This window comes from Prionailurus viverrinus, chromosome C1, assembly GCF_022837055.1.
Source record: "Prionailurus viverrinus isolate Anna chromosome C1, UM_Priviv_1.0, whole genome shotgun sequence".
NCBI lineage: Eukaryota > Metazoa > Chordata > Mammalia > Carnivora > Felidae > Prionailurus > Prionailurus viverrinus.
The window spans coordinates 114,977,039-115,001,068 of NC_062568.1; the positions used below are offsets into that span (position 1 = coordinate 114,977,039).

At 42.5% G+C, this 24,030-nt stretch overlaps 2 protein-coding genes across 10 annotated transcripts in view; both read right to left on the reverse strand.

The window, feature by feature from the left end:
• Positions 1-2,784, reverse strand: part of MAB21L3 (mab-21 like 3) — a 145,164-nt gene extending 142,380 nt beyond the window's left edge. For 6 of the 8 annotated variants that reach the window (XR_007154909.1, XR_007154908.1, XR_007154906.1 and 3 more), the window contains exon 1: positions 2,116-2,784. Coding sequence is in view for 2 of the 8 variants with exons in the window: in XM_047871830.1 (XP_047727786.1) it covers positions 2,116-2,319 (204 nt within the window). In the remaining 6 variants the exon portion in view is untranslated. The remainder of the gene's footprint in view (positions 1-2,115) is intronic. The other 2 variants (XR_007154910.1, XM_047871828.1) reach the window with 2 other exon arrangements.
• Positions 2,785-11,905: 9,121 nt separating this feature from the next.
• SLC22A15 (solute carrier family 22 member 15) overlaps positions 11,906-24,030 on the reverse strand; it is an 81,786-nt gene continuing 69,661 nt past the window's right edge. The window contains exons 9-12 of one of the 2 annotated variants that reach the window (XR_007154814.1): positions 18,470-18,590; positions 16,464-16,540; positions 13,293-13,481; positions 11,906-12,902 (exon numbers count right to left, since the gene is read on the reverse strand). Coding sequence is in view for 1 of the 2 variants with exons in the window: in XM_047871170.1 (XP_047727126.1) it covers positions 12,813-12,902; positions 13,293-13,481; positions 16,468-16,540; positions 18,470-18,590 (473 nt within the window). In the remaining variant the exon portion in view is untranslated. The remainder of the gene's footprint in view (positions 12,903-13,292; positions 13,482-16,463; positions 16,541-18,469; positions 18,591-24,030) is intronic. The other variant, XM_047871170.1, reaches the window with a different exon arrangement.

The following is a 24,030-nucleotide window of genomic DNA, read 5'->3' on the forward strand; positions in this document are numbered from 1 at the left end:
CCTTATACAATTTTTTAGTTGTAGCAGCTTTTTGGTAAATCTTTTAGGTCTTTCTATGAGGTAGGAAATGTATCCCTCTCCTCTATTTTCTGAAAGACTGTGTAGAATTGGTAACATTACTCCCTTAAATACTTGGTAGAATTCAAAAGTAAAGCCAGCTGGACCTGGAACTTTCTTTGTGGAAAGATTTATAACTGGGATGTCAATTTCTTTCATTGATAGAGACTGAATATTCAGGTTACATATTTCTTCTTGGGTAAGCTTTAGCAGTTTGTGTCTTTCAAAGTATTTCTCCATTTCATCTAAATTGTAGAATTTACTGGAATAAAGTTGTTCATAATCATGTCTCACCAACCTAGAGGATCTGTAGTGATGTCTATTCTTTGATTCTTGATATTGGTAATTTGCTGCACTTATTCTTGACATATTCTGAATATTAATCCTTATACAGAAGTGGCAAATATTTTTTCCTAATTTATTGCTCTTCTTTGAACTTTGTGGTATGTTTAGTCATGTAGAAGGAAAACTTAAATTTAGATATAATCAATCATATTAGTTTTTTTAATGATTTGTAGTTTTCACTTTTTATCTGAGAAATCTATCTATCCCACAAGGTCATAAGAATATTTTTCTGTATCACTTTCTAATAGTTGTAAAGTTTTTTTTTTTTTTTTTTTTTTCCATTTAGGTCTGTAACTCACCTGGAATTTACTTTTATTACAGTGAGAAGAAAGGATCTAATTTTGTTTTCTTTGATATGGAAACCCAGCAGTACTCACATCAACAACTGAATAGTTCGCTCTTTTCCCACTGACTTGTGAGGCCATCTTTTAAAAACGCCAAACTGTTTTATATGCTTGGTCTTGTTCTGGGATCTCTATTATGTTCAGCTGTTCCACTTGCTTTTGCTGCATCAACACTACAGATTCTCCATAAGTTTCGATATCTGGGAAGTCAAGTCCCTCTGCCTGCTCTTATCTTTCAGGATTATGAAACATTCAGTGTGAATATTTTTGGACCTTTGTTTTCCAATCAAATACTAGAATTATTTTGCCAGCTTCTATGTTAAAACCTTGTTCTATCTAGGTTCTATCTTGTTCAATCTATGTTCTATCTAAAATCTTGGTAAGATGTTAACCAAAGTTGCCCTCGTCAATGATGCTGCTGAAACTGCCTCAGCAAAACCAAGTGCCTCGGTCACTGCGGACCCCAGCTGGAAAAAACCAACACATCACACACATGGCCTCTACATCACTCCCATCTTCCAAATTCCAGCTGTCGCTGACTGATGGACACTAAATCACACCTAGAAGCCTGGCTGTAAGGGACTATGGGAAGAGTACATTTTAGCTTTAAAACCTTTGCAGTACAGAGCAGTTAACAGGTTTCACACTATGGGTGGCAACCTATTAGTGGGTTATGAAATTAATTTCTTGATTTCAATAATCGATTTGTTTTCAATAATTGATTTCTATTAGTGGGTCATAAATGGTATTTTAAAAAATGAAATAGAACAGAATAAAAGTTATCAGTGTACCTAGCAAGAATAGTTTCATTAAGGGTCTATATATATATATATATGTATATATATATATATATAATATATACTATATATATAAAACTTCTATGAAACAATACTTATTCACATATATATATATACACACACACAAACACATATATATAAAATATTTTAGGGGGAGGAGCCAAGATGGTGGAAGAGAATGGAAGGTTTTTTTTTTTTTGCTTCTCGGGTCAATGAAACACAACCAGACCAACACTAAACCATCCTTCACACCTAGAAAACCGATCTGAGTATTGACACAACAATATGCACAACCTGAACCACAGAACTCAGCAGGTATGTGGTGTCGAGAGGTGAACCAGGGGAGAGAAGCCACAGAGGGCAGGGAGTTGTTTCTCCTCGTGGAGAGAGGATGCAGACGGGGGAGAATATGGGAAAAGCACCCCCCCCCAAAAAAAACAGCTGGAGAGAAAACAGAAAAGTGGAAACAGCCACAGGGACTGAACTGAAAAGGGAGAAAGGAGAGGAGAAGGTTTAAATTCCATTAAGACTACAAACAGGGAGAGCAGAGTCTGCAACTCCGCAGCTGATACCTGGTGGTGCTCCGGTGGGAAGGGCGAAACCCCAGGAGCAGAGTGGGGTCCGGGGCTCTTCGGGCCACACGGGGAGAGGCGGTTCCCCTGCTGGGAGGACATTCGGTAGAGGCTGTGCGGCCACCCGGTCCCAGTGGACCCCGGAGAACAATCGCATTCGCTGGTGCTGGAACAAGGTCGCTGGGGGTGAAGCCAGATGTGCATTGAGATTTTCCATAATCCCTGAAACGCTGCTGCTACCCGATCGTGGGAACTTTCTCTGGGGCGGCTGGCACCCAGCTCAGCCGCAGTCTCTGGGCGTCAGCAGCACAGTCCCGCCAACGTTCCTGGGGACGGCGGCACCCGGCCTGTGCTCGGTGAGACCCTCCCGCAGAGGGGTGGAGCGCGTCAGAGCCGCGGTCCCTCAGAAGTGAGGGGTCGGGAAACACAGTCTCATCTGAGATAAAACTCAGGAGGGAAATGCCGCCTGGAGCCCTGATGACTTGGTCATGGAGGGTATAAAAGTGGGGAGCCGCGGGAAGCCAGAGACAAAGGATGGGTGCGCGAGGAGAGACGGGGTAGCTGGGTGACGCCATTTTTGCCCCTCCCACGCATGCGCATATACGCACCTACACGCGCCACAACAATCCACCCTGGTAAGCTAAGCAGCGCCATCTAGTGGAGAACGGAGCCATTACACTGAGCCCCATCCAACTGGGCCAACCTCACTCTTCAGAAACATGACAAATCTCTCCGCCTGCTTAGTTTATGGACTATAAAGTGCTTCATAGCTTGACTTCTAGGGGAAAATGGTGTAATTTCAACCATATTTCAGTCTGTTCAATTTCTTTTCTTTCTCTTGAATTCAGAAAGAGAGAAAATTTATTTTTATTTTCAATTTTTATTAAAAATATTTTTATTTTTTTCTATTTTTTACTTTTTTGTAAATTTTCAAGTTCTATTTTACTTCCATCATTTCATTTTATTCTATTTATTCATTTAATCAAATTTTCAGTTTTCCTTCCCCCCGCCCCCCCGTTTCTCTAATCTGTCAAGCTCCTTTCAACAACCAGACCAAAACACACCTAGGATCTAGCTTCCTTTATTGATTGTGTGTGTGTGTGTGTGTGTGTGTGTGTGTGTGTGTGTGTGTGTGTGTTGCTTTTAATTTTTTTACTTTTTTTAATTTTTTTTTTCAATATTTATTTATTTTTGGGACAGAGAGAGACAGAGCATGAACGGGGGAGGGGCAGAGAGAGAGGGAGACACAGAATCGGAAACAGGCTCCAGGCTCTGAGCCATCAGCCCAGAGCCTGACGCGGGGCTCGAACACACGGACCGCAAGATCGTGACCTGGCTGAAGTCGGACGCTTAACCGACTGCGCCACCCAGGCGCCCCGTACCTTATTAATTTCTTTTCTTCCTTCAAAATGATGAAAGAAAGGAATTCACCCCAAAAGAAAGAGCAGGAAGAAATGACAGCCACGGACTTAATAAACACAGATACAAGCAAGATGTCTGAACCAGAATTCTGAATCCCAATAATAAGAATACTAGCTGGGGTCAAAAATAGATTAGAATCCCTTTCGGCAGAGATAAAAGAAGTAAAAGCTAGTTAAGATGAAATAAAAAACGCTATAACTGAGATGCAATCTCTAATGGATGCCTTGCCCCGGCAAGGATGGATGAGGCAGAGCAGTGAATCAGTGATATAGAGGACAAACTTATGGAGAATAACGAACCAGAAAAAAAAGAGGGAGACTAAGGCAAAAGAGCATGATTTAAGAATTAGAGAAATCAGTGACTCATTAAAAAGGAAAAACATCAGAATCATAGGGTTCCCCAAAGACGAAAAGAGAGAAAAAGGGGTAGAAGGATTATGTGAGCAAATCATAGCAGAAAACTTTCCTAACCTGGGGAAAGACACAGACATCAAAATCCAAGAAGCACAGAGGACTCCCATAAGGTTCAACAAAAACCGGCCAACAACAAGGCATATCATAGTCAAATTCACAAAATACTCAGGCAAGGAAAGAATCATGAAAGCAGCAAGAGAAAAAAGTCCTTAACCTACAAGAGAAGACAGATCAGGTTTGCAGCAGACCTATCCACAGAAACTTAGCAGGACAGAAAGGAGTGGCAGGATGTATTCAGTGTGCTGAATCAGAAAAATATGCAGCCAAGAATTCTTTATCCAGCAAAGCTCTCATTCAAAATAGAAGCAGAGATTAAAAGTTTGCCAGAAAATCAAAAATTAAAGGAGTTTGTGACCACTAAACCAGCCCTGCAAGAAATTTTAAGGGGGACTCTCTGAGGGGAGAAAAGACTGACTGACTAACTGACTAACTGACTAAATAAATAAACAAATAAATACCAAAAGCAACAAAGACTAGAAAGGACCAGAGAACACCACCAGAAACTCCAACTCTATGAGAAACATAATGGCAATAAATTCATATCTTTCAGTACTCACTTTAAACATCAATGGACTCAATGTCCAATCAAAAGACATAGGGTAACAGAATGGATAAGAAACAAGATCCATCTATATGCTGTTTACAAGAGACCCACTTGAGACCTAAAGACACCTTCAGATTGAAAGTAAGGGGATGGAGAACCATCTATCATGCTAATGGTCAACAAAAGAAAGCCAGAGTGACATACTTATATCAGACAATCTAGACTTTAAAATAAAAACTGCAACAAGAGATGAAGAAGGGCATTATGTCATAATTAAGGGGTCTATCTACCAAGAAGACCTAGCAATTGTAAACATTTATGCTTCAAATGTGGAACACCCAAATACATAAATCAATTAATCACAAACATAAAGAACTCATTGATAATAATACCATAATAGTAGGGGACTTCAACACCCCAATTACAGCAATGGACAGACCATCTAACAGAAAATTAACAAGGAAACAATGGCTTTGAATGACATACTGGACCAGATGGGCTTAACAGATAGATTCAGAACATTTCATCCTAAAGCAGTAGAATATACAGTCTTCTCCAGTGCATATGGAACATTCTCCAGAACAGATCATATACTGGGACACAAATCAGCCTTCAACAAGTACAAAAATATTGAGATCATACCGTGCGTATTTTCAGACCACAATGCTATGAAGTTTGAAATCAACCACAAGAAAAATTTGTAAAGATAACAAATACGTGGAGACTAAAGAGCATCCTACTAAAGAATGAATGGGCTAACCAAGAAGTTAAAGAGGAAGTTAAAAAGTACATGGAAGCCAATGAAAATGATAACACCACAGCCCAAAACCTCTGGGATGCAGCAAAGGTGGTCATAAGAGGAAAGTATATAGCAATCCAGGCCTTCCTAAAGAAGGAAGAAAGGTCTCAGATATACAACCTAACTTTACACCTTAAAGAGCTGGAAAAAGAACAGCAAATAAAACCCCAAACCAGCAGAAGACAAGAAATAATAAAGATTAGAGCAGAAGTCAATGCTATCGAAAACAAAAAAACCAAAAAACAAAAAACAAAAAAACCCGTAGAACAAATCAATGAAACCAGAAGCTGGTTCTTTGAAAGAATTAACAAAATTGATAAACCACTAGCCAGTTTGATCAAAAAGAAAAAGGAAAGGATCCAAATAAATAAAATCAAGAATGAAAGAGGAGAGATCACAGCCAACACAGCAGAAATAAAAATAATAAGAGAATATCATGAGCAATTATACGCCAATAAAATGGGCAATCTGGAAGAAGTGGACAAATTCCTGGAAACATAAATCACAAAAACTGAAACAGGAATAGAAAATTTCAACAGACCCATAACCAAAAGTAAAGAAATCAAATTAGTAATCAAAAATCTCCCAAAAAACAAGAGTCCAGGGCCAGATGGCTTTCCAGGGGGAATTCTACCAAACATTTACAGAAGAGTTAACACCTATTCTCTTGAAGCCATTCCAAAAAATAGAAATGGAAGGAAAACTTCCAAATTCTTTCTATTAAGCCAGCATTACCTTGATTCCAAAACCAGACAAAGACCCCACTAAAAAGGAGAACTATAGGCCAATTTCCCTGATGAAAATGGATGCAAAAATCCTCAACAAGGTATTAGCCAACCAGATCCAACAATACATTAAAAAAATTATTCATCATGACCAAGTGGGATTTATACCTGGGATGCAGGGCAGTTTCAATATCCACAAAACAATCAGTGTGATTCATCACATCAATAAAAGAAAGGACAAGAACAACATGATCCCCTCAATAGATGCAGAGAAAGCATTTGAAAAAATACAGCATCCTTTCTTGATAAAAACCGTCAAGAAAGTAGGGATAGAAGGAACATACCTCGAGATCATAAAAGCCATATATGAAGGACCTAACACTAATATTATCCTCAATGGGGAAAAACTGAGAGCTCTCCCCTAAGGTCAGGAACAAGATAGGGATGTCCATTCTCACCACTGTTATTTAACATGGTATTGGATGTCTTAGTCTCTGTAATCAGACAACACAAGGAAATAAAAGGCATCTAAATTGGCCAGGAGGAGGTCAAACTTTCACTCTTTGCAGATGACATGATACTCTATATGGAAAACCCAAAAGATCACACCAAAAAACTGCTAGAACTGATCCATGAATTCAGCAAAGTGGCAGGATATAAAATCAATGCACAGAAATTGGTTGCATTCCTACACACCAATAATGAAGCAACGGAAAGAGAAATCAAGGAATTGATCCCATTTACAATTGCCCCAAAACCCAAAAAATACCTAGGAATAAATCTCACCAAAGAGGTGAAAAATCTATACACTGAAAATTATAGAAAGCTTATGAAAGAAATTGAAGAAAACACACACAAAAAATGGAAAAATATTCCATGCTCCTGGATAGGAAGAACAAATATTGTTAAAATGTCAATACTACCCAAAGCAATCTACATATTCAATGCAATCCCTATCAAAGCAACACCCACATTCTTCACAGAGCTAGAACAAACAATCCTAAAAATTGTATGGAACCAGAAAAGACCCCAAATAACCAAAGCAATCTTGAAAAAGTAAGCCAAAGCAGGAGGCATCACAATTCCGGACTTCAAAGATGTATTACAAAACTGTTATCATCAAGACAGTATGGCACTGACACAAAAACTGACACATAGCTCAATAGAACAGAATACAGTACTCAGAAATGGGCCCTCAAATGTATGGCCAACTAATCTTTGACAAAGCAGGAAAAAATATCCAATGGAATAAAGACAATCTCTTCAGCAAGTGGTGCTGGGAAAACTGGACAGCGACATGCAGAAAAATGAACCTGGATCACTTTCTTATACCATACACAAAAATCAACCCAAAATGGATGAAAGACCTAAATGTAAGACAGGAAGCCATCAAAATCCTCGAGGAGAAAGCAGGCAAAACCTCTTTGACCTTGACTGCAGCAACTTCTTACTCAACACATCTCTAGAGGCAAGGGAAACAAAAGCAAAAATGAGCTATTGGGCCTTCATCAAAATAAAAAGTTTCTGCACAGCAAGGGAAATACTCAGCAAAACTAAAAGGCAACCAATGGAATGGGAGAAGATATTTGCAAATGACATATCAGATAAAGGGTTAGTATCCAATATCTAGAAAGAATTTATCCAACTCCACACCCAAAAAACAAATAATGCAGTGAAGAAATGGGCAAAAGACATGAATAGACACTTCTCCAAAGAAGACATCCAGATGGCTAACAGACACATGGAAAAATGCTCATCACTCACCATCAGGGAAATACAAATCAAAACCACAATGAGATACCACCTCACACCTGTCAGAATGGCTAACATTAACAACTCAGGCAATGGCAGATGTTGGCGAGGATGCGGAGAAAGATCATCTCTTTTGCACTACTGGTGGAAATGCAAACTGGTGCAGCAACTCTGGAAAACAATATGGAGGTTCCTCAAAAAATTAAAACTGGAACTACCCTACGACCCAGCAATTGCACTAGTAGGCATTTATCCATGGAATACAGGTGTGCTGTTTCGAAGGGACACATTCACCTCAATGTTTATAGCAGCACTATCAACAATAGCCAAATGTCCATCGATGGATGAATGGATAAAGAAGGCGTGGTATATATATACAATGGAGTATTACTCGTCAATCAAAAAGAATGAAATCTTGCCATTTGCAACTCCGTGGATGGAACTGGAGGGTATTAGGCTAAGTGAAATTAGTCAGAGAAAGACAAAAATCATGACTTCACTCATGTGAGGACTTTAAGAGACAAAACAGATGAACACAAGGGAAGGGAAACAAAAATAATATAAAAACAGGAAGAGGACAAAACAGAAGAGACTCTTAAATATGGAGAACAAACAGAGGGTTGCTGGAGGGGTTGTGGGAGGGGGGATGGTTAAACAGGGAAGGGGCATTAGGGAATCTACTCCTGAAATCATTGTTGCACTATATGCTAACTAACTTGGATGTAAACTTAAAAAATTAAATTAAAATACCAAAAAAAAAAATGCTACCAAATAAAAGGTTGAAAGTAAAAAAAATATTTTAAACAGATAAATAAGGCATAAGAGAAAGAGAAAGTAAGAATAAGAGGAAGAAAGAAAATATATATACAAATAAAAAAAGAAAACATTTCTTATTGTGGGTCATGATCAAGAAAGTTTGGAGGCCAAGGTCCCAGGAAGGTGTAGAGACACTATGTGCTAATTCATCACGTCTTCTACAATATCCCTTAGTTTGCTAAGGAAGTTTCCTTTGATTCATCATCTGCTAATACCTTTTATTTTGAACAGGTGAATTTTGCCAAATAATATTTACATATATATTGAGGTAATCATTAAGTTCTTTCTCCTTTAATATGTGACACAGATGAATTTTCCAACACTGTATTATCTTTGCATTTTTCTCTCTAAAAATATTTTTATAGTTACCTGTTGTGCCCTAGCTATTGGGTCATGACTCTCTTGCTACAGCCCCTGCTGCATATACCACCCGTAATTTCCAGCAGATTCTGTATTTGCCCAGTTTGTCAAAGATGCTACTATACATCCTGAGTCATTCTCTAACAACAAAATAGACCTATGCTTTGTGATTCTTTATTAAATTAATAGGAAGCCTAAATACCTGCACTTTATTAAAAAAAAATCCTTTATAGATACTGTTCTAATTTCAGAACCAATAATATAATAAGACTTTATAACAGAGGACTAAGTCCTACTGGAAAGCTATATTTTAATTCTGATATACTAGTGACAATTATTTCCATATTTTTGTTGAGAATATAAATCTACTAACAGTATCTTCATCAACTTGACCTCCACAAAAACACCTGCCCAGATTATATTCACGTAAGCAGTGCCCCAGACACGTTCATGTGCTTTTTTGTTGTATCGTGTTTATTTGCTCCTTTAAAAAATTTTTTTTAATGTTTATTTATTTTTGAGAGACAGAGAGACAGAGCACGAGTGGGGGAGGGGCAGAGAGAGAGGGAGACACAGAATCAGAAGCAGGCTCCGGGCTCTGAGCTGTCAGCACAGAGCCCAACGTAGGGCTCGAACCCATCAACCAGGAGATCATGACCTGAGCTGAAGTCAGACGCTTAACTGACTGAGCCACCCAGGCGCCCCTATTTGCTCATTTTTAAATACTAAAGAATGTCTATATTGCTCGAAAGCGGTCAAATGACAAATACTGCATTTTCAACAGGCAGTGGTTTTCACTCACCAAATCAGGAAGCTACAGCACAGTATCTTTTAACATATCAGTGTGGTACCAAGGTTCCGAACCAGATGTTATAAGACCTTTGACCTTTAAGCATCTTACATTTCTCTAGCTGCTTGTGAGGAGAAAAGAAATTTAATTTTGAATGCAATAAAAACATTAAAAGGATGCTTTTTACAAATCACCTGCACAAACAAAATATGTTACCTGTAAATTAGCTTTCTGATCATTTAATCAATGCGAATACACACATGTGCAGTTAATACCAAAAGGAAACAAAATCTGATTTTATAAAAGGCAGTACAGTGAACACCCAGTAATTATTAAACTTCCCCAGAAGACCATCTAGAAAGAAATGACTACCTAATTAGCTGACACGAGCAGCTGATCACCTGCCCGGCCTGTTTAAGTAACATGTGTTCAAACTGTGTGTCCTCCTTCCGTTCTTCCACCCCATAGCTGGGAAAAGACGATACCCAGGGATGGGGCTAATAGAATCCTCCTCTATTTAGCCAGAGGCAGAGGGAACCCCAGTGCCAACTGAGAGATGGGTTCCCAACTGATCTTCAGTTAGAACAAAGCCACCACACTGGTTGCCTCTGGGCGTTGGGCCTACGAGTGACAGATTTTTTTTTTTTTTTTACCTTCTAGTTTCCAAATTTTCTATAACGGGATGTATTCCTCTTCTAATGCAAAGGCCGTGCTAACTGACCAAAGAGCACATATATGCTAGATCGTTGTTTTATTTTTAACGCCTGACCATTAAAAAAGAGCTTCTAAGTGTCCTTGTAAGTTCTTTCTCTCTTCCTCTCCTGGTGGTGGGCAGGGTCTCCATTTGCCAGAGAAAGACAAACAGGATTCCACAGTTTGGGGGTTTGGGTCAGATTTGCCTGATCTGGGATTTATAAAAATGATACTGCAAAGAATTCCACGGTTTTCTTGATGGCTAGGAACAGTAACATTTATCACGTCCTCACTGGGTCTAGGGCCCATATTCTTCTGGGCAGAGAGGAACAAACAGCAGTAAAGATGGCCCTTATTTATGAAGAACTTAAAACATGATCAAGGGCATAAAGGACAGAAGAATACCTGAACACAAAGGTGGAGGCTAATATAGTGCAAACCATGAGGTTAATGTGGAAGAGGACAGGGAAGTGTCAGAGCCAACTGGGGGGGGGATGCCCCCAAGATTTCCAGAAGCAGTCACAATGACGTCTTCTCTTTACTTCCAATGCAATTCCCTTCTCTCCAAGAGCTAGTAGAAAGAGAAATTCTGAAGAAACAGAAATGCTCCTTGTTGGGAAAGTGACCAAAAGCATTGCTGCACAAGCCTGTTGACTCCAGGTTAGTACCACTCCTATGTGAGAGAGCACTCAAGTTTCTAGGGAAACAGATTTTCAGCATATGATTTTAGAAAACTAAGTGCGACCGATTTATTTGAAAGTTGGTGGTGCTTCGCAGAAAACCATTTCCTATGAAATTACTTGCTTTCCACTCTGACTAAACAGGCAGAGACTGATCTGGGACTAGAAGTGTTCAAGCTCTTAAATGTTACCCAAGTGCCTCGTTGCACAATGCCCAAAATAGAACACAAAATTGTGAAAGGTCACGTTCTTTTCTTCCTTGTAAAAAATGGCACCTTTTGGGGCACCTGGGTGACTCAGTCAGTTAAGCGTCCAACTTTGGCTCAGGTCACAATCTCACAGGTTTGTGGGTTTGAGCCCTGCATCGGGCTCTGTGCTGACAGCTCAGAGCCTGAAACTTGCTCCGATTCTGTGTCTCCCTCTCTCTCTGTCCTTTCCCTGCTCATGCTCTGTGTCTCAAAAATAAATGAACATAAAAAATTTTTTTAAAAAAGCACCTTTCCCCCCCTAACATCCAAGTGCTCAACATGTCACTTTTTAAAAAAATTTTTCATGTTTATTCCTTTTTGACAGAGAGAGAGAGAGAGAGAGAGAGAGAGAGAGAGAGAGAGAATGAGCGGGGGAGGGTCAGAGAGCGAGGGAGACACAGAATCTGAAGCAGGATCCAAGCTCAGAGCTGTTAGCACAGAGCCCGACATGGGGCTCGAACCCACGGACCAAGAGATTATGACCTGATCCAAAGTCGGACGCTTAACTGCCTGAGTCACCCAGGCACCCCTCAACATGTCATTTTTTAACTGCCCTCCATTTTTAAAAGCTTCGTCACTTACTGACACAGTTCTGAAGTTATTGCTGGTACTAGAATCTGAGATGGAAATTTTCCTGGAGGTGCACACAAGTCGTAACTGAAGAAATGACCCAAGTTGAGTGTCAAAGGGAGTGAACAAGCAGCTGCAGCCACGCCTTTGGCTCTGAGAGAATCCCTTCAATACAGTTGGCTTTTCCGAGTGGATTGTCTGTGGGACCAACGGCACAAGGAGTTCAAGCCAACCATTAGCCTGGGAACCAAGCTGAGGACCCAGGTTTCATCAGTTAGGGTAAAGCTGGAGGCCTTGGGCCACACACAGTCACCTCTCAGTGCTTTTCCTCTGGCACCAAAGTGAAATGCTAATGCCAATCTGCCTCAAGAGATTCCTGGTGAGTGAGGCACAAATGGTAAGGGGGAGGCGTCAGATATGGTATTCAGATGAGATGTGAAGGGTGGTTTCTCTTATCCCACTAGTGTGGTGAGAAGAAATTTTACATGTCTGCCTTTAGGTCAGGAGGAAAGATAAGCAACACGATCAGACTTCCAGAAACAAATTAGCTTTCCCCTCCGGCATGTGGATTTGAGCTACCTGGCCAGATGTCAAGGTTCTGAACTGAACGTGAATTCTGGACGACTGTTCCCCTGATATGGTGATGTTTCTCTCATGCAATGTCTTCTCCATCTTCCCTGGTGCCTGAAAACAATGAGCCCATAAGGAGTACCTTCCATGTACGTTCAAGCCTGTATTTCGACAACTCTCTGAAGTTTCCCAGAAAAGCCTGCCTTGACCAGAGGCAAGGAGATCATCTGCTTGTGACGGAGGCTCGGGGGCTCTTCACTTAATCATCTGTGTTTCTTCATCCGCATCGAAAAACTCCTCCTCTTCCTCACTCTCACTCCCTAAAGTGTTCTCCTTGTCTGAAGACTGAAATAGGAAAGGAGAGCAAGGACCAAATTATTATTTGCCATTCGACAGACAGATGCATTTTTATGACATCTATTTCCCCTAAGAATTGGCCCTAAAGTGTTCTAAGAAAGTAAATGAATCATGAGCCATCTTTATTTCTCTCAAAAAATCAACTGCTGGGGCGCCTGGGTGGCTCAGTCGGTTAAGCGTCCGACTGCAGCTCAGGTGGCAATCTCGCGGTCCGTGAGTTCGAGCCCCGCGTCGGGCTCTGGGCTGACGGCTCAGAGCCTGGAGCCTGCTTCCAATTCTGTGTCTCCCTCTCTCTCTGCCCCTCCCCCGTTCATGCTCTGTCTCTCTCTGTCTCAAAAATAAATAAACGTTAAAAAAAAAAAAAAACTACCACCATACCTGTGGGGGATCCAAGGTCTGTAAAGATAACGCCTCCTCCCCCAGCCTCCGATATGAATACACCTGAAGGTCAGAAAATGTCTCTAGCAATGGGCTGTTAAGGGTTTCTGGCAATAATAAACTCAGGAGGCCCGAAGTCAGGCCGGTGGCTCCGAAGACAATGAAGGGTAAGGACCACTGCACATATTTCTGTGGGGGCAGAGGGTAGAACAAAAAACATACAAAAACTCAGTATTCGTTTCCCAGCACATGACATCAGTAGTCTTATGACCGAGGAGCTGCCACATTTACTACCCAACTCACGCCTCCCCACTAGAATGTACTGTCAGCCACTTGTTCCCCAACGAGAGAGACCCTGCCTGGAAAATCACCGAGTGGTTGACTCGGCCACACAGAAGGGAGAACGAGAACATAAAAAGGCAGCAGAAGTATGGGGATCAGAAGGAGTGGGGTGGGTACTGCTTTTGCTCCAGGCGACTCGCTTATAACACGGGGATCGCCACATACTTTTCACTTAGGAGACTCCCCAGATACTCGCGCCCGATGAACTTTGACGTTCTCAACCTTGGAATCGGCCAAACAATCCCACGTATGCTCGCTCATTCATTCGGCACCGTAACCAGGAAGACAGGGGTTAAGGGTGTAAACACCCCGAAAAGAAAAAGAGAAGCCTGAAGAACCCAGCACACCCGTGTGGTTTGGAAACTACCTGAACCGAACACGGTAATTCAAGCATTGCTTCAGAGATCCAAAAGACATTCTCGGGAATATTTACATAGTTTCTTTAAACACAAACAGGTTCGGGGCACCCAGGTGGCTCAGTCGGTTAAGCTTCCGACTTTGGCTCAGGTCATGATCTCACGGTTTGTGAGTTCGAGCCCCGCGTCGGGCTCTGTGCTGGCAGCTCAGAGCCTGGAGCCTGCTTCGGGATTCTGTGTCTCCCTCTCTCTCTACCCCTCCCTCACGTGTGCTCTGTCTCTGTCTCTCAAAAATGAATAAATGTTAAAAAAAAATTTTAGGCACACACAGGTTCAAAGATAACACAGAAAGCTATCTTTGGGATGCTGCTCTGGGCCTTTCTGAGCTGATTTTAACATTCTTAAATTCCTGCACAAGAATGGTATTATCATCTTCTCATTTGGGCTTCCAAACTCTGTGGATGAGACCACTACTAGTTAGGATCTCCTCTCGGATTTAATAAGTTCCTGATTTTTCAGAAGTAAAGAGACGATGGAGATGATCGAGAAGAGGGCAGGGGGGAATGGAGGTGATGGGGAGCGGGGAGGGGAGAATCTCACCTCTGCCACCCACATGGAAACACACGTCCAACACTGTGGGTGTGTTGCGGAATCAAGGGAGACACAACACTTTGATCTCTTCTCAACTGAGCAGGGATCAGTAGAGACAGAGTGCTGGGTTTTCTAACGTTCTAGGAGGGCCATCCAAAGTCGGAGATCTTTAGAGACAAACACCTGATGTCAGACACATTTTGCAGAATGGAGCAAATCCATAGGAGAGGATGGTCTTGTAACGTAAAATTAAGCATGAAACACGGAAAGAGATACTCATGAGAAGGAAGTGAACTCAGAAAAAGAAAGAAAGGAAAGGCTTTTCCAAGACATCCTCCTGTACTAGTGAGACAGGGAAACCGAAGGGACCCTGGGAGAGAGAAAGCTGTTTCATGGCTTTGCTGCTTTACCTGTTTCTAGTCTTCCTAGGACCTGTACCCTCACCCCACTTTACACATGCCTTGTAATGTAAACAGCATATGTCCTTGTAAGGGACAAGGAGTTAATGATTTCTCTAGAACAGATAACATCTAAGGGAGGGGCAAGTGAGAATGACCAGGGGAAGCTATCGCACGCGTATTCCAGACCCCTGGGGTAGACAGTTCATGGCCAAGATCTCCTGGCTCCAAGGTGTAACACCTGGCCCCTCATCCTTGATCCAACCGGTTCCTGGCTGCCTGAGAGGACACGTCCCCCCAGAGCCCCGTCCTCAAGAAAAACCCTGACCCTGAACAACGACGAGACTCTCTCCTTTCCTTTCTGAGTCTCTCGGACACTCACTCTGTGTGTACCTGCTCTCTCTGTATCTTCAGTAAATGCTGCTTTCACCTCCTGCTGGCTCGTGTTGGACTTCTATCCTGCGTGAAGGCAAGGGCCCTCTGGGCTGGTGCTGCGGGAACCCCGCTGGGTCCGTGGACCTGGCCCGCCAGCATTGCTAAGGAGCGCTGAGAAAAGTTGCCCGAGTGACGAACAGCTATCCCCACACCCAATCTAGTCAGCCTTTGCCGAGTCCTGGCTGGCAAGGCCACAGGTCAGACCAAGCACAGACATGCATAGGGCTCCACGGATTCTGTCACAGAACCTGAACATGTCAAGTTCAGGAAGGATCTTCAGAACTGCCGTTTAGTCTATCTTTTGACCATGAACTTTAGAAAATGCTAGAAACTCTTAATAGACACACTGCTAGGCATATTTCCTCTTTTAATTTTCTTTTTAAGAAATTTCTTCATGGTTATTTTTGAGAGAGAGAGACAGAGTGCGAGTGGGGGAGGGGCAGGAAGAGAGGGAGACAGACTGTGAAGTGGGCTCCAGGCTCAGAGCTGTCAGCACAGAGCCCGACACAGGACTCGAACTCACAAACCGTGAGATCGTGACCTGAACCGAAGTCGGACGCTTAGCCGACTGAGCCCCCCAGGCGCCCCTAGTTTTCTTATTCTAAGTGGTGTGCCATCGGGCAAGTTAATCTGCTTCTGCTGCATTTCTCATCTTTATTAGAGGGTAACGATAATGCTGCCTCACACGGTGGCTGTGAATAGTACTTGAGACGATGTGTGCTGAAGTGCTCAGCACAGAGCCCAGTCCACAGCCGAAGCTTAAAAAATATTCGCTAAGTGACTAACCTACGAATGGAGACGGGAAGGGGCAAGCTGGCATTAGCTAACCCTCCAGTAAATACAGAGAAGCAAACAGTCAGAGCCTCTGGTACGAGTCCATCTGCCCCGAGGGATCCGTCACCTAAAAGGGTCCTTAATCTAGAAGGTACAAGGTTCACACTTGGGTCAGGCTGATCATAAGTGGCAACTGCTCCTTACCCCTTTCTACTCAAAAGCATAAGCATTTCCAAAGCAGAGGATCGAGAAAAACAAAACTAGGAGGTACAAACCAACCAGTGAGGGGACGAAGGGAGCAATAATCCCACCAACTCGGGAGAACATAGAACAAGTTCCAAGCCCAACGTTCCTGAAAGGAATACAAAAAGGGGGGAAAGTCAGTAAGTTCTGGGTGGGGGGCAGAATTTAAAGATGCCATGGCTTAGTGGACCTATAATCATGAATCCCACAGTGGACGAAGCACAGGCTCCTGTAGAGCAGTGCTCCCTACCGGAACATTCCAAGATGCTGGAAATGTTCTATAATTGCGCTGTCCAGTATGGAAGCTGCTAGATGCCTGCGGCTGTGAGCACTTGAAACGTGGCTAGTGAGAATGAGGAACTGGATTTTTTTTTTTTAATGTTTATTTTTGAGAGAGAGAGACAGAGTGCGAGCAGGGATGGGGCAGACAGAGAGGGAAACACAGAATCTGAAGCAGGCTCCAGGCTCTGAGCTGTCAGCACGGAGCTTGATGTGGGGCTCACACTCATGAGCCATGAGATCATGACCTGAGCTGAAGTCGGATGCTTAACTGACTGGGCCACCCAGGCACCCCGAGGAACTGGATTTTTAATTTATTTCACTTTAACTGATTTAAATTTAAATAGCCACATGAGGCTAGTAACTACCATACTGGACAGTGCGGTTACTATAGAGAATAGTACAGAAATGACCATGTGAATATTTCTTGCCAAATGTTCTCATGGGTTTTGTGTCAAATGTTCTCATGGCTATGAATTAATATAACCATGGAGACCTAGGGCTTTATGATCTGAGAAGTTTGCCCATTTAGTTAAAGTCAACTAACTGGCGATTAAAGGGTCAGGCATATAAATAGGAACGAGGAACATTACGTTTGTGAGGAGTACGGACATGCAAACGGGGGTAGGGCATGGGAACGAGGGAACAGGCAAGGTGGCCATCCACCGCTCCCCCCACCCACCCATATCCGCTCTCCAGAGTGTCCCAGTTTGGACAAAATGATCATCCTAGTTTCATAGCCAGCAGGCAGAGAAAACAGGTCAGAGGAATAATTAGGAAATGACTAGTCAATCACATGCAGTCTGGGAAAAACTGGAGGAAAAGGGAGCTGATATTAATAGGCAGAAAGAACCAGGAAGTCTGATGGATGTGGGAAACACTTGGAACGCTCCTCAGAAGGACTGGGGAAGGGCTGACCTAGGGAATACCCGCTGGGTTCACAGAGGCAATTCTGAGAAGAATAAGCTGGGTCCCTGCCCTTCAAATTTGGGTTTAATTTTTTGTTTTCAGACTTCTTTTAGAAGGGGAAACTTCAGATCAAATATGTTGTTTTTCATATAAGCATGTCCTACTTGTTAGAAACCACACTTAACAATCAATACGTAAACCTCCTGTTCACTTATTACTATATGGAAATATCTTTTTTTAAGTTTATTTATTTTAAGAGAAAGAGAGAAGAACAGAGAGGCAGAGAGAGAGAGGGTGCGAGCAAGGGAGGGGCACAGAGAGAATCCCAAGCAGCTCTGCACTGTCAGCATGGAGCCCAACGTGGGGCTCAAACCCATGAACTGTGAGAGCATGACCGAGTGGGAATCAAGAGCCAGACGCTCAACCAACTGAGCCACCCAGGTGCCCCTGGAACTATCTTTTTACAGATGTGTATATTTTGTGTTAAAATGTAGGTTCTGAGAGAACACGGACCCAGTCCTCTTGTCCGTCTGTGCCTGACAGAGGCTGGGTGACTGAATCAATCAAGTCCACTGAAATAAAAATGGCAACCGAGCCCCATTTGGGTGACGGGATGTGCTTTGCGTAGAGTACTTCTCTCACGATTTACACAGGGGAGTTGGGCCCAAAACACAGCTCCGCCTTCCCCAGCCAAGCGGGCAAAGTGTGGTCTACACAGACAGCTTCTGGGCTTGCGGCTGCTCGCTGACTTGTTGCTGGCCCCCACTCACTGTGCTCCCGGTGGAAAGAGAACCACACCTCTGTTGCTGTGAGCATCTACAGCGAAACATGCGGGATGTGTGAGGCATACCTGATGACTGTGGGGTACAGCTCAGACGTGTAGATGTAGACCACGTTAAAGGCAGCACTGATCGTCAGCTTCCCGAGCAGAGACAAGGAATGGCTGTTCACCACTGCAAACACACCCGTGTCTGAGGAGGACAAGGGTTAACACTTGTGAGGTCCTTCTGGGAGAAAAATTCCTTTAAATGACACAATGATGAACTAAGCCAGAGGCATTAATATGGATCTCAAACAGTGAGGAGGTGGTAAAACTGAATACACACTCAGAAGGTTTAGTAAGCACACATAACACACACACACACACACACACACACACAAACGAATCTTCTCAACGTCTTGGCTATCCCTGTGAAGTCGTCCATAATGGCAGTCATCATGGGCGACTGAACTTGCTCACTCCTCAATGGCAGAGCTCTTGGAATACTTCTTTACTAAAAGCAGGCTTCGTGGGGATTGTTAAGTCTCATCCACCACGGGGGCTACTCGCCTCTCCTTCCCAGCCTTGTTCAACAACCAGTGACGGGAAATGGTGGGTAGCATGACAAGCCTTGGCACACGTGGAGTAAGTCTGACAGATATGAGACAGACAGAGGCAAGGTCCAGAAAATCTCCTCTCTGCAGTTTGTATTTCCTGGTGTTCCATTGGACGACAAGGAATAATCCCAATAAATTACAACCAGAAGGTATCAAATATTAATGTTCTTTAAAGAACGAGCCTCTAAATATGGAACTACTTTTAATCTTTCTTCTTTCCCAACTTCTTACTTGAATCACTAACCACTAATGACATTTCAGTTTCTTACTGCAATGTTTTTATATAAAATACAAAAATACATTTTATGGCAGTTCCTTTCCCTATCAAAAATACTATCAGGGCAGCTGGGTGGCTCAGTCGGTTAAGCCTGCAACTGTTGGTTTTGGCTCAGGTCATGATCTTGTGACTTTGTGGGTTCGAGCCCCGCACGGGGCTCTGTGCTGACAGTGCAGAGCCTGCTTTAGATTCTCTCTCCCCGTCTCTCGCTGCCGGTCCCCAACTCGTGCTGTCTCTGTCTCTCTCAAAATAAATAAACTTAAAAAAATTACTGTCAGGGTGCCTGGGTGGCTCAGTCACTTAAGCATCCAACTTCGGCTCAGGTCATGATCTCACAGTTTGTGAGTTCGAGCCCCGTGTCAGGCTCTGTGCTGTCAGCCTGGAGCCTGCTTTGGATTCTGTGTCTCCCTCTCTTTCTGCCCCTCCCCCGCTGGTGCTCTGTCTCTCTCTCAAAAAAATACACACTAAAAAAATTTTGTTTAGATACTATCAATTTTCTCATGCTCCTTTCCTTTATTAACATTATTCTCCCTGGGATCTTGCAATGTAATTATTCCCTTTCAAACATATTTAACCTCTCCATAACCCACTAGTCTCTGCTTTCAAAATAACAATTTCCCCTTCTAAGAAAAAAAAAATCTCATTGACTCTGCTGTCCTTTCCCCCCTCCCTAGCAAACATCTTCAATGAGCGAGCAACTCACTGTTGCCGCATATGCATCTGCCCTGTAGCTCACTGCGCTCTGACTTCTAATAACATCCTCTGCTGAAAGTCCTGCTCTTGAAGGTCAACAGTGAAGTCCTAATCACCAAAGTAATTGCCTCTCATTGCCCCTGACATTTCTGCCAAATGGAACACACCTGTCCCCTTCCTTGGGACAGCCTGCAGGACTCATAGAAACCACTCCACCCTTAAATAACTCAAAAGCAATATCCTTTCCTCCCTTTGACCTCCACTGTCCCTATGCCCTGATCCATTAAATGGCATGCTTCAGACACGCTTCTGCAGTTGCTTACTTTTCCATCTTGCCTGCCCCAAATATTTCGAGTTACTTCAGCCTAAGGCTGGTATCTGGTTGTATCTGTGCCCCTCACGGCAATACCGTCTTCCACAGAACAATACTCAGCAGTGCCCACTGCATATCTGTGGAACAACGAAGTAGAAGGACTACAATAGGAATTAATTTAGTGAGAAGAATCTGTGTTCAGGTTCTTTCAACTTCTAAGGAGGGGGTTATTTAAACATGCCATCCTAAAGTATGCTTCGCCTTCCCTGCCTGACTCTGAAATAAATCCTCATCTACTTTAAAGATGGCATCCTGAACACAGTGGCCCAGGCATTGCCAAACCCGACCATCTGGGGCTTTCTCCTCTTCTGCCAGGCTATTTGGAAGAACACGCTAGCTCTCTTAAGGACTGAATATATTATTTTAGGCCACGAGGTGCTTCTGGAAAAAGAACTGTGCCGTTCAGCATTTTCCCCGAGAAATACGTCTGCACTTGAGATCAACAATCTCATCGATTAAACCAATAATAAGGGCAATTCTTCAATTATTTTCCAGAAAACTTAGCATGTCAAGAAAAGGTATTCAGTGGCCTTGAAGCCAACAGAAATGTGCACATTTGCTTTACTGCAAATGATCTCTGGGACTGTTTTCAATACATACAGGATGGCGTCTTTCGGAACAGTATAGTGACACTCTAACATCTTTAACAACAGGTTAGGGGATTACCATCCTGAAAATTGAATTCTTTTTTTTTATTAAATTTTTTTTAATGTTTATTTATTTTTGAGACAGAGAGAGACAGAGCATGAACGGGGGAGGGGCAGAGAGAGGGAGACACAGAATCGGAAGCAGGCTCCAGGCTCCGAGCCATCAGCCCAGAGCCCGACGCAGGGCTTGAACTCACAGACCGCGAGATCGTGACCTGAGCTGAAGTCGGACACTTAACTGACTGAGCCACCCAGGCGCCCCTGAAAATTGAATTCTAATGGCACACCATGGAAGACTTTTATCTACACACCCGCAGGATCCAAAGCTGGAAGAAGTCTTTTGCATGAAGCTCAGGACACTTCCAGCTGTAACCCATTTGTGGAGCCTGGCTCCAGCCGCACACCCACAGAGTGCTTGCAGAAGCCCAACACCTCATCAGATGCTTGAAACTTCTCTTGTACATCCCTGCCAATGGAGTCTGCAGTCACCACTTGAATCTGGGGAGAATTCACTTTCACCCAAGGAAGCCCATGTCAATTTCAGACAGCTCTGTTTATTAGAAAATTCCTTACCTAATGAAGGGTTGGTATCTGAAATCTATAAAGAACTTACGAAACTCAATACCCAAAAACCAAATAATCCAGTGAAGAAATGGACAGAAGACCTGAACAGACACTTCTCCCAAGAAGACATCCAGATGGCTAACAGACATGAAGAGATGCTCAACGTCACTCACCATCAGGGAAATACAAATCAAAACCACAATGAGATACCACCTCACACCTGTCAGAATGGCTAACATGAACAACTCAGGCAACAACAGATGTTGGTGAGGATGCGGAGAAAGAGGATCTCTTTTGCACTGTTGGTGGGAATGCAAACTGGTGCAGCCACTCTGGAAACCAGTATGGAGGGTCCTCAAAAAATTAAAAATAGAACTACCCTATGATCCAACGATTGCACTACTAGGTATTTATCCAAAGAATACAAAAATGCTGATTCAAAGGGGCGCATGCACCCCAAAGTTTATAGCAGTGCTATCAACAATAGTCAAATTATGGAAAGAGCCCAAATGTCCACTGACTGAAGAATGGATAGAGAAGATGTGGTTTATATATATATACAATGGAATACTACTTAGCGATGAAAAAGAATGGAATCTTGCCATTTACAACAATGTGGATAGAACTAGAGTGTATTATGCTAAGGAAAATAAGTCAAATAAAAACAGATATCACATGATTTCACTCATATGTGGAATTTGAGAAACTCAACAGAAGAACATAGGGGAAGGGAAGGAAAAATAAGATAAAAACAGAGAAGGAGGCAAACCTTAAGAGACCCTTAAATACAAATTTACCCAAGGGATACAGGAGTGCTGATGCACAGGGGCAACTGTACCCCAATTTTTATACAGCACTTTCAACAATAGCCAAGTTATGGAAAGAGCCTAAATGTCCATCAACTGATGAATGGATAAAGAAGATGTGGTTTATATATATATAATGGAATACTACTTGGCAATGACAAAGAATGAAATATGGCCTTTTGTAGCAACGTGGATGGAACTGGAGAGTGTGATGCTAAGTGAAATAAGTCATACAGAGAAAGACAGATACCCTATGTTCTCACTCTTATGTGGATCCTGAAAAACTTAACAGAAGACCATGGGGGAGGGGAAGGGGGAAAAAAAGTTAGAAAGGGAGGGAGGTGAACCATAAGAGACTCTTAAAAACTAAAAATAAACTGAGGGTTGATGGGGGGGTGAGAGGGAGGGGAAAGTGGGTGATGGGCATTGAAGAGGGCACCTGTTGGGATGAGCACTGGGTGTTGTATGGAAACCAATCTGACAATAAATTTCATATTAAAAAAAGAGAGAGAGAGAGACCCTTAAATACAGAGAACAAACTGAGGGCTGCTGGAGGGGAGGTGGGTGGGGGATGGGTTAAATGGGTGATGGGCATTAAGGAGGGCACTTTTGGGGATGAGCACTGGGTGTCCTACGTAAGAGATGAATCACTGAGTTCTCTTCCTGATGCTAAGACTATACTGTATGTTAACTAACTTGAATTTAAATTTAAAAAAAGAAAATTATTTCTTATCTTTTTTTAAAAGTATATATTTTTTGTTTTAAGAGAGAGAGAGAGAGGGAGGAGCAGAGAGAGAGAGAGGGAGAGAGAATCCCAAGCAGGCTCCAGGCTGTCAGCGCAGAGCCCGGCATGGGGCTCAAACTCACAAATTGTGAGATCATGACCGGAGTCGAAATCAAGAGTCAGATGCTTAACTGACTGAGCCACGCAGGCACCCCTCTTATCCTTTTTGAGGCTCCTTTTTGGGGAGCTTCTAGACTCTTGGTCATCCTGAATCAATATTTAGTAGTGCTTTTTAGCCACTGGGCTAAATCCTTTGATTCTTGACCTTGATCTGCAAATAAAATCAAATATTACTGCCTATTACCAGTGAATATCCAAAGTAACTGCTTTGAAAAAAGAGTGATTTAAAAAGGAAAATTAAACTCAATTATCTTTGGGGGAAAAAAAGGTAATTCTTAAAACACGTGTATCCTTCAAAGCACTGAATTCAAGACGTAAGTTTTTTCCAATGATGCAGTTATACGACCATCATTTTTGAGACTAGCTGTCTGGAAGTTTTCTTAGAGCCCATATGAGGTCATCAGAACAAAAATAATGTTTTAGTCATATTTCACTGACCCCAAATAGTAAAAATTAAGCTTAATCGTCCACCTCATTCACTGGCTGAATACGGCAAATTTGGGATGGTTCGCATATATGTTAAAATTCTTTAAGACAGTGGTATGCCCTCTACTATGATACATAATTGCGGGCAAAAACCCACAATTCATTTGCTTCCCCTTTTTTAAAGAAAAATACTATATATGCATAAAGATCTGTCGCTACAGTTTTTTCTAAATTTCTAAGTTAGAAATTTCTAAAATTTCACATGAATGAAATGAGTCAGTTTGAGGACTTCTGTGTCTGGCTTCTTTTAGTTACCATTCATGCTTTTGCCATTTATCCATGTT